This window comes from Mugil cephalus, chromosome 6 (genome assembly GCF_022458985.1).
Source record: "Mugil cephalus isolate CIBA_MC_2020 chromosome 6, CIBA_Mcephalus_1.1, whole genome shotgun sequence".
In the NCBI taxonomy this organism is placed as follows: domain Eukaryota; kingdom Metazoa; phylum Chordata; class Actinopteri; order Mugiliformes; family Mugilidae; genus Mugil; species Mugil cephalus.
Genome location: NC_061775.1, coordinates 14,385,453 through 14,396,570, shown reverse-complemented (window position 1 = coordinate 14,396,570; position 11,118 = coordinate 14,385,453). Strand labels below are relative to the sequence as shown.

The following is an 11,118-nucleotide window of genomic DNA, read 5'->3' as shown; positions in this document are numbered from 1 at the left end:
TCCCAGCTCCTCCCAGCTAAACCGAACAGGGGCCAGCAAAGTGTGTGTGGGTTGGACAGACTGAACACTTTTCAAAACACTTCTAAAGTCGATTTTCCATCGCCAAGCAAAAGTATCTACGATGCCAAAGCTCAGTTGCTGTGTTAATCATAGTTATCAATAAACATCATAAAACCTGTCTGTATCTTACTAGCTTTTTAGCTTGGTCTATCCATGGCAGCACCTAATCCCCCAAATCTTTAAAGAAAAGGATGGTGCATTTAATGTTCAAATGTTAGGTTCAATTATTTTCTAACGCAGCCAGGTGTACTTTTTTTCTCCAACCGTTATGTCTACAAGTTGACATGATGTACAGTATTTTTAGCCACAGGTTAAGATCTGTCTGGTTTTCTGTGGATCTCTTCCAGGAGCAGGCTGGTGTGCGCAGCTGAGCGAGTGACTCAGTGTGTTTTTTTTGTTTCAATCGACAATGGCTGCTATCTCGAAGCAGATCATTATTGGTTTGGATCCGTGTATGAGATTTAAATTCAGTATTTTTTCTTTTTATCTTCTGAAGCAGCTGTGTTCAGTGTTTAACTGCTCAAACACATGTGTTCTGATTGGTATAAAAGTAACAGGAAAGGCAGTAGCTGTAGTGAGAAGACAGGCTGTTTTTTATTAAATCTCTGATGTACCAACATAGAATAATAGAAGGCTTGTAAGCTATAGTCCATGTACAAAAAAAAAATCTAATAAGTGTTCTACTCTGGAGCTGTAATAGGTATCAGGTGAAGCCCACTGCACTGTGAGGGTCTGGAACAGGAGGTCAGCAGTTAAATGAACTTTTGTTCCATTTTAGTGAGGGGAGCCTTCATCTGCATTGAGCTAGAAGTAATGAAAGTGTGGTGGAGCATTGAAGATTGATGCCAAGGAACTCCCAGACCTCTTCCCTCTGCCTTTCACCCCCTCTCATTCATCTACAAACGCTCTTCCTCCTCTTTTCCTGCCTTCCTGTTTTTCACCCGTTTTCGCTTTGTGTCTCTGCCGCTGCTTTTGTGCCTCTATCCGCCTCGCCGTATCCCTCCTCTTCTCTGAGGCTCTCCTCCTAATTGTCGCCGCCTGTCTCTCCTTCCCTCTGTCGGCTTCCTGTGCACAAAGAGGGTCGCGTTGCATAAACAAGGACAATCCAGCAATCACTCAGACATCTGTGACTAATTTAGGGGCCGAACTGATCTTGAATTGTAAAATGACAGTCATCACCGTAGCTTATTATGGTCATGTGTTCTATGAGTGTGGGTATTTGAAGGAATGGCCCCTTTCACTGGAAATCCATACATAAACAAGCAGAATTATACAAAAATATGACTTTTTATGTGACATACTCGATATATACGGTATGAACAGTGACATTAAGCTACTGCTGGGTACAATCACAGTTTCAAAATGTATACCTTACTTCTCCTATATTAATTAACAGACCAAGCTTAATAATAATAAAGCTTTTTTTTAGGGTTGGACATGCAGATTAAATGAAACACCTTTTAGGCATGGAAATGGCTCCAAACAATCAAAGAAGAACAAAAGTGGTTGAAAAGCACAATAGTGTGTCGGATCAAAATAAACACAAGACCAAGCTCATTTTCATGGAAATCTATGAAGGACAAATATAGCTTTGGATTAAAACTCAGCCTCTTGCTCAGAGATGCTTTGGTGTTGTCCACCAGCCATTAAATCACCGGCTTTCACGGACAAGTCGTTTTCTTCTCCAATATCCTTTCTTCTTCACTTTGACCCGGTGATCATTTGAATTAAGCACCTAGTATAAAGTGGAGTTTCACAGATTAATGGGCCTTAAGTTTGACTGCCAGTCTGAGGCAGTTTTCTTTTCTTTTTTATTCTTTTTCGTCTCTTTTTTTTTTTTTTTTTACCCCAAGCGATTATTGATTGGGCAGTTCATTTGTCCGTTCATGGTGGACTTTGATGATGGAGCATGTAAAAAGCGCTGTTAAACTTGATGGCGCACCGAGACACTAGCTGAGGGATTATATACAGCTGATCCCCAGTCAGATACCACAGGCCCGCGCACAGACGGTCGCCACCCACCTGATATCAACCATGGTGAGGCTTAATGATGCTGTTTAAGAGCTGTATTGACCCCAGAGTCGGTTTTACTGAGCAAAACACTGCCAACACACGGATTCCCCACCTCTCTCTGTTTCCTTCCTCTCTTGACTCTGTGCCGCAGTCTGACTTGCCATCGCAGCCATGTAAATGTGTGTAAGTGCATCCCACCACCCTACGGTGCTTTTAGTCTCCGTAATTGTGTGCTCCGGTCAGTCACTTAGTCCAAGTAGCTTTTAACCACATTTATCACATTTTCTTCAATTTACAATACTAATGTAACATCCATTACCTTAAGTCAAATGAGTAGTCTTAAACTGACCCAGGTGACTGATACCAGGCTTTCAGGAAATACTGTCTGGGCCAGCTACAGACAGTGTCCTTACAGAAAGCATAATATAATGTTGCCATGCATGTTTTTTTTGTTGTTTTTTTCCCCCCATATTTTATAAACTGCAGGACAGGCCAACAATTTAATAAGAATATAAGCATATGATAATTGGTGATAATTACCATATCTGCTTAATAGCTTTTGGCCTTCTTGCATGGTGCAACAGAGGGGAAGAATCCGTGGTTGATGTTTCATGTTTGGGCGTAAGGTCAGCATGTGCGCCATTTAATGTTTCATTAAATGTTTAATTCATTACTGCAATATTTTTATCACATGACATAACAGTTGATAGTTTCAGAGAGGCATCTAGTCAGTCATCCCTAAACAAATTCAGAATGTTTTTAACTTGTGAATGGATAACCCAGAAGTACTTCACCGAACATTACTCAATCTAAACCATAGGTCTTCAAAGGGGGTCGGCAACCATTAGTAGGGGTCTGTGCTGCAGAGGTTAATTAGACAATTTGTGTATACACACACACACACACATATATATATATATATATACACACACATATATATATATATATATATATATATATATATATATATATATATATATATATATTTAATTTCTTTAAACACACATTTACATGAACCATACATATTTTAGTAAAGGGAAAAGGGATAGCTTAATATGGAATACAAAATGATAATAATAATGTATATGTATAAATAGCACTAGGCTATTTAACAGAGTTTAATACAGAACACATAGTAGATAGGGGTCCCTATTTAATCTATCCATCAGCCTTTCTGATCTATTCCTTGGCCTGAAAAAAGACCAGTGATCTAAACTATTGTTATTCATCCACAATTGCAAGTAGGACAGAATTTCCCATCATCTAAATCTATACGCGACATTTTTACATCACTGAGAACCACAATTTATGTCGACTGTGTGTTCCAGGTGACATGGCATATAGGAAGGTGTGTGACGCGCAGGGCGGTCCACTTGTTGGTGAGGTTCTCCACTGCTCTGGAGATCTGGACCTTGACTGGGATCTTGACAAGGAAGAGGAGCTACAGGAATCAGGACCGAGCATGGACCGCATGCAGATGCAACATGTGGACTGCCAGAGATCTGGTAGGACTTTTAATGTGTAGGCGCATGCTCCCTGGTGTACGATTGCGAGTGAGTGATGTTGGTGGTGGTTGGAGGCCGTAGGCGCACATTGACAGCCACGTTTCCGTCAGCAGCCGTGGCTGCTGAGGAAGTTTACCATCACCAGGGTGTGACTGTGTGAGCGAATGAATAATGCATGCAATTGTAAGCGCTTGGAGCATCTGGATGAGTGCAATATAAAACCAATGCATTCTTCTTCTCCTTCTGATTATGATTATTATTATTATTGTTATTGTTATTATTATTATTATTATTATTAATGTTAATAAAACACAAGTACATATAATGTCATATAGTAATACTTAGGATTGGGTACTTGAACACAGTTACTACTCGGTTGATGATTGTTGTCAAGGTGTGCAAGTAATTGCAGATTTGTGCAGCTGGTTTCACAAAGCAGCAGGCTGTTTTTAAAGAGGTGATTCGTTAAGTATATTAAGAGGACAATTATAGCTCATATTAAATGCATCTGAACACTGTGAAATTAATATCAGATCACGTAACGTGATGGAATTTGCAATTATCCATAATTTTCCATTCATTCCATTTGACTAAATCACTGAGAATCTACACATTTTAACAAAGGCAGCAGTTATTCACCCGCAATCGCTGCATATAAAATGACTAAATGATGCGTGATTTCATGTTTAACACCATCATAATGCAAATGGCGATTGTTTAATTTTGTTGCATCACGACAAAACAAATGCCTTTAAAATCTCAAAGCACGACTTCACAGGAATAAACTGTCACTGTGAGAAAAAAAAAAAGATGTATTTATTGTGAAAATCTCACCGCTACCAGAGAAAGGCAGATACTTCGTAAGTAGCCTGAAGCTAGACTTGAGTTTGTCAGCTGTGAAAGACTCTCTCTCTCTCTCTCTCTCTCTCTGATTGTGCTTGAAGTTCAGTGATTCAGTGGTTGTTTTCTATCCTCGAAAATGTACCTTGTGGCCGCGACAAGTTTTCTTTTTATGTCATTGTGAACTTAACACAACCCAAAGAGGCTAACTGCTTACAGTAAGTTTGTAATTAGGCAGTTTTGAGCTACATGCTGACATGCTCATTATAGCAATGTAATGTAGTAACAGTGTCAACAGTGTTTATGTCCTTAGTTTTATGTGATTGCTGCTTGCTAAACGCTACAGCAGAAAAGCAATAAACCTTGCTGACCTTGTGATGCGGATACATGAGAAAGAGGTCACCAAAGAAATTATGCTCCCCTGCCATGCCCGGTTGTGTCTTCAAAATATTGACTTTCAGTAATTCCTTCAGAGATAACCATGCACATTCCCTGTGATGAAATCAGACGTGGAATTGGTCATTTGGCTGTGGATCGGAACAAAGTGTCTCCTTCTGAGGAAACTACACCTGTGGCGGCTGTGAGAGTTGTTAATTGTTCATCCACTCAGTGCTAATGATTTGTTTGGGCTCCCTTAACTGCCACCGTGAGGAGGTGTAAACGCTCTGCAGGCTCCCATAAAAAACTTTGTCTTTGACGAGTTAGGAGAAGCTTCATAATCTATTTAAAAATGCTGCCTATGGCAAATTCCTTTTCCTTTTTTTGTATGAGAACACACACTGAAACACATAAACTGCTGATACAACGGTTCTAACCCATATTCTTTGATCGAATAGAACAAATATACTCAGCATTTGAGCCATGTTGGTATCAATTTTGTGTATTTTGAAAAGTATTTTTGTACAAAAAAAAAAATGTACAAAGTCACCATTTCTTGCATTATCTCAACAGCATCCACCGTGTCGCGCACATCTTCATGTCTTACTTCTTTTATATGATCAACTACATGCATATTGTTCACAGGGCACAGATTAATTTAATATGATGTAATATGATTTAATATGGACAGCAACCTGATGGCTGTAAACCATTTAGGCTTCTGTAATCACCGCCCCTCCTTGTGGGTAGACAAAGCAGTGAGACACAATGTGCTAAGAAGGTGTTCATTGTCGGGACTTGATTTACTGCGTCACTGTCGGTGACATCATTCCTCCCGTCCCAGTCCTAGTAAGGACCTGTCACTGCTCTGGTTTTGCCCTTTCTTGGACCAGTTGGCTATTCTAGGTGGCTGTATCTGTCCAAAACAAATATGAATTGTCGACATATTGTCTTTCATCCAGGGGATATATTTTGTTTTAGCCTTTTATTAATTGTGTGTTCCGGTTTAATTGCGTTTAATTAATTTTGATTTTCAGGATGTTCAGACCCTGGCCCGGACCCTGACCCTGAACTGATGGAACCGATTCAGCCATCGGTCTCAGTTTCACCACATGGGCGATTTGAACGACTCCAGGAAGATCCCAACTACATCTCCCACTTCACCAGGGCTCCTGGCCATAAAGGCCAAAGGCGACTCCACTGTTTCCTCCTCAGGTAATACAAGGACCGTTTTAGAACCACTTGAACAACTCAAGAACATCCTTGTTTCATGTACTGTTGATTCTTGTTACAACATGCGATCCAGTGGAATTTTATAGAGCAAACCAGCACCTGTACTTATATGACTTTGCTGTTTTCTTGTTTATTTGCACCACAATACGTTGGAATAGTTATGCAGTTGTGGACCGATTTAGACTGTACTACTGGGACCTTAATTTGCTAGAATGTATAGTGAACAGATGCATTCTTCATGAAGTTTTTTGATTGTTCACTTGGCTCATAACTTGATAGTACCAAAAAATATTCACAAATACAGTTTGTATCCTGCTGCTGTATATCAAGGTTAAGCTTGTCATGTCAGCAGTGCAACAGAGTGAGACCCTGATATTATTGCACAATTTCCTTCTACTCCATCTTTGCTACCGCGAACGTCAAAAATCAATTGAACCCCGATGAGGGTCAGAACGGAGGTCAAATCACAGCTGTCCAAAACGAGTTTGATTTTCACTGCTCCTTCACAAAGGCACTTTCAGGAGGTACCTTATTTTGGCAAATGTTTAATTCACTCAACTATCACTGACAGTTCAGAGAATGAACCACTCCCCACTCAAAGTACTGCACAGATGAGAGTGAGTTGGCCTAGAACATTTATTGTCCAACTGACACACCACCTGCCAGGTTGGAAAACTTGCATATTATCTGCGTAAGTGCCACTACAAGGTACTTGAAGTTAAGGCCTGCCTGTACCACAAAACCTGTTTGATAAAAGCCGTCCATCAACTGTTATGTTGTACATAAAGTGGAGGCATTTTCTTGCCGTTGAAGTGCTTCAAATGCCTAAAGGCTTCTACTGATCACTCTTTCCTCAAAGTTAAATAAGAAAGAGCTGGTAAGAATGACCATTATATACAGTTCCTTGTAGCAGTTCCTTGACCTTGATAGGAAATTACCGTGAAACTAAATGTAGCTTAAGATCCACAGACAAGCTTTCATTTGCCCATCTAGCATTTTACAACATACTAAGAAAGATCCCTCTACACTGATGAATATAATAGAAGCTGTTGGAAGTTCAGATGAAATACGATTTATTTGTGGCAATATTGTGTTTCGTTTTTTGTATAGATACTTCCTGGCAGGCGTTGGGCTTTTTGTCCTGGGTATCTTGATTGGCTGGTTCAGTCACACATCTAGAGTCAAACCACCGATCCCTCCACTCGACAGCTCCGACCTGCTGGAGGAGCTGCTGAGAGGGATCACAGCTGACAAGATAGATGCCCTTCAAAGGTAAGCTCGAGTTTAATATGAAGCGCTAACAAAACTTTCAAAGTAATCTGAATCAGTTTGTGCCAGTTTCCCATTAAGTGTGAAAATGAGGTGAAATGTGCAGTATATTAAATTTTCCTCATGACGAGATCTTGTCCTACACTTGTACACTGTCTTAGCAAGAGAGGTGGTGAAATATACAGTTTGCAGGTGTAAAATAAAGCTACATTGTCTGTGTTCATTTTTATCCTTGGCCAATAATCCATTTTGTGCCAAGGCAAAAGCAGGAAGCATGACTAGGAGCCAGAAAGTCGTAATTACTGATGGACATACAAAGTGGGCGGTTACCAAGTTGAACCAGTCTCAACTCTGAGGCATCATGATTTGTGGTACAACCAATGGCTAGCGACTGATCAGGTTGATTGTTGATTGATTGTGCCATTCCCCAATGTTCCCCCCGTTGTTTACCTGAAGAAAACACCATCCATTACCACTACCACTGAATCCCCCATGTTGATAGCAGATAGATTGGGTGAACCCAGACGGCGGTGTTGTTGACCCTGCTTTGTGATAGAAAGAAGAACTAGCTAGCTCCGTCCATACAATATAGATTGTCAACTGCAAAGCAGTGTACACTGGGTAAATCATCTTATACGTGCATGGGGTTTAAACCGAGTCAAATACTGAGGTTCTACAATGGAAAAGAGTCACTTAAGTGTGTATCATTGTGATCTGTATTTGTTTCCGACACAACCAACAAATCAGGTTGTTGTTCCTTTGTTGTTCTCCTGAGAACCAGAGTCAGCATCTTTGCAGATACTACTTATTTCTGTAAAGTAAGAGTAGCATGCTAGTGATGAAGGGTTTTAGGGAGGAGTTTCTGGGAAAGAAAACCAATACTGTTGTGATGCTGTGATCACAGATTGCTGCACTCTAAGATCAGCATTATGTGCACTTGTAGCTTTCTAGCCAGGCACTTATCTATTTATATCCAAAGGGTGATGTGGGGGAAGAGAAAGAGGGGTACGAGAGATAAAGACCCCACCAGATACCATTTTTTTTCCCAATACAAATACTAACCTCTGTCAACCCGAACATTGTTTTCTCCAAGCCAAAGGATCACGGGATGCCTGGGTGTATGTGTCTGTATGAGATAACTGGCTTTGCCGCTGAACTGAGACAATCATGTCACCATGGTTTCCCTCTCTGAGTTTACCACGCTTTATACCGTTTATTTTCTCACATTCGTGTGTCTAGGTGCCAGGAACACCCCCACCTAAGCATCCATATCCACCAAGGCGACCCACACACACTGAATCACAACCACCTGTGCGAATGGTGGGGTACTTGTCACTGTAAATGGATGGCAAACACAGTCACCAATGAAATTAAATGGATATTTTCTCCACCTAGTACACACCAGTTAAGCAGTATATTGCTTATTATGTGACCTCTGTCTGTCAGATGGCAGCATTAACGAGATGTACTCTTATAATCTCATGGACGCTATGTAAACCTGTTCCATGTGGTTGCTCTGTACTGTAAAGTGAGTCCGCGATGCAGAAGATTAAAACAGACGCCTGAGATCTAAAAGATACATCCACGTAGCGGTAATACAAGGTTTACCTGGAGGCTATTGAACCTTATGAACTCTTAATGAATAATGCCTTTGTGCTGTGAAGCAGAAGAAATGCGTTTTAGTTCAATCGTTATATGGCTGTAATTAAATACTCTCTACTCCAAATATTAACCCGCAACCAATCTGCAATAGTGTTTGAAATTATGTTTGATGTTTAATTTGTAAAAGAAAACTCCTGTTTGATGATGAGGTCAAATGATTCACCTAATGAAAATAATGCAATCAGCATAGTGCTCCTTCAGTATTTGATGCATGTAAATAGCCATGAGTACAAAATACAATTAACTTGTGTCTTGGACTAACAGTTGTGTTAAGTGGAAGCTGAGGAGATATGTGTTTTGTATACTGATAAAGGGGCAATAGGAAAAAGTGCAGTGACAACTTGCCACAGTCAAAATATCAAATTTGTGGGGTTAATAAATGACGCAGATATACTGTACAATGAATGATTTCCTCCTCAGTTATAGTTCATTTTAGGTTTGTCTTTTGTATTTTGTATGTGTTTGTGGACTGACATAGTGGATCCATGCTAATACAGATAATAAGCCACAGACAACAAATGATCCAAGGCCTCATCGCCTTCTCTTACATTGTCACTGTGGGTATACCAATCAGTTTTTACATTTATATAAAAAACATGACGAGGGACGCTGTCCACTGACAGCACAACATAGCAGCCTGCACCGTCACTGCTGTTTTCAGCTGAGACATAAATACCTGGTCGGCAACTGGGAGTATCTGAAGACAAAATTCATTTTTGTGAATGGACTTTTACTACAGCTTAGGGTTCGGCAAATGTTTGTCCTACCTACACTATCCTAATTTTGAGCCTGATAATGGTGCACACAATTGTAAAAAAAGGAAAGCGTCCTGACTTTGTGTTAAATGTGGGAGAAGCCGAGCAAAAGCATAACAGAGGCAGACAAAGTGAAAGATATCTGAATGGAGCTCTGAAGGCAGATAAAGACCAAACTGGAATGGGGGGAGATACTAAGAAGATGATGGCAGAGGAGGAGCATATTTAAACAGCTTTGCTTGACTAGACAGGGGGAATATATCTGCATGAATTAATTGCTCTTCGGTTTGTAGGATTCTCCCACATTGAGTGATTATTGTACTTGCATGAATAGCTCCATACTCGACGAATAACAATCAGCATGTGTTTTGTTTGGAACAGAATAGCTGTCTTCGCATAGATAGATAGATGAATTCTGCCTGTGTTTATAATTATATACTTACACTCGTCGTCGCTTCTTAGCCAAAGAGCATCCGATGTTGTTGCTTTTTTTTCTTTAAAAGGACCAAAACACTTAAGACATTTTTTTTGTTTTTTTCTACAAACTTGTCACAGCAGAAACTTTATGAAACCAAATCCCCCCCCCCCCTCTTCAATTTACACTTCAAAGAGGTGTGTAAGCACGCACAGCCACTTTGAGAGAAACTGGATTAAGTTCAAATCCCTCGAAGATGGTTTCTCACTGTTAGTATCTTGGCTCGTCTAATACTTATCTCTCCTGCTAATTATACGACTGTAATAAATTCATCCTCAGAGCTAGAGGAAAGTGCATCAACACATATTTGTTTTGTTCGTTTCTCTAAAAATAATCAGGCATGTGTCAAATAGTAGCAAATGTGTTCCGTTGGAGAATGATTGGAGTTTAGGGGTAATCCTCGAGATGCAGTTTTTAAGGCTTTTATTGCAACAGATTCTGTGCGTATCCCATCTTCAGATCTTTATCGTGCTGTTATGGCTTCATCTGGATGATATGCATCATCCTGCACTGGCACCAGTGCATCCAGCATTATAGATCACAATCTTCCTACTATGCATCCCTGGCTCGTTCCTTGGGAGTATCGTGTTCATAGGAATATGTACTATCTCGGTTACAAATCAAACACAGCGTGGAGCACCGCATTTAACCAATGATAAGATGGATTGTAGATTAAAGTTTGCTATACATGGAGCTATCACTTGCTTTTTTAGTTGGCGATAAGTCCCACTGGGAGATTTTACATGCACTTCACAAAACCTAAGGAACCACTTGCCTCGATAAAAAACAGTCCTTACCATCGCCTTAAACACTGGACCCTGATAAGAATAGGCCACATTCGAAAATCCAAATATGTCTAGGGGGCGCCAAAGCAATGCATTGAAAGTTATTTAGTATTCTCTTTATTCAGCAGCTGTGTGTGCATATG

General features: G+C 40.2%; 1 protein-coding gene across 1 annotated transcript in view; it reads left to right on the top strand.

Moving 5' to 3' along the window:
* The first annotated feature begins 3,406 nt into the window (after window positions 1-3,406).
* LOC125009939 (inactive N-acetylated-alpha-linked acidic dipeptidase-like protein 2) overlaps window positions 3,407-11,118 on the top strand; it is a 284,469-nt gene continuing 276,757 nt past the window's right edge. The window contains exons 1-3 of the mRNA XM_047588201.1: window positions 3,407-3,578; window positions 5,834-6,011; window positions 7,140-7,301. Of these exons, the coding sequence (XP_047444157.1) occupies window positions 3,407-3,578; window positions 5,834-6,011; window positions 7,140-7,301 (512 nt within the window). The remainder of the gene's footprint in view (window positions 3,579-5,833; window positions 6,012-7,139; window positions 7,302-11,118) is intronic.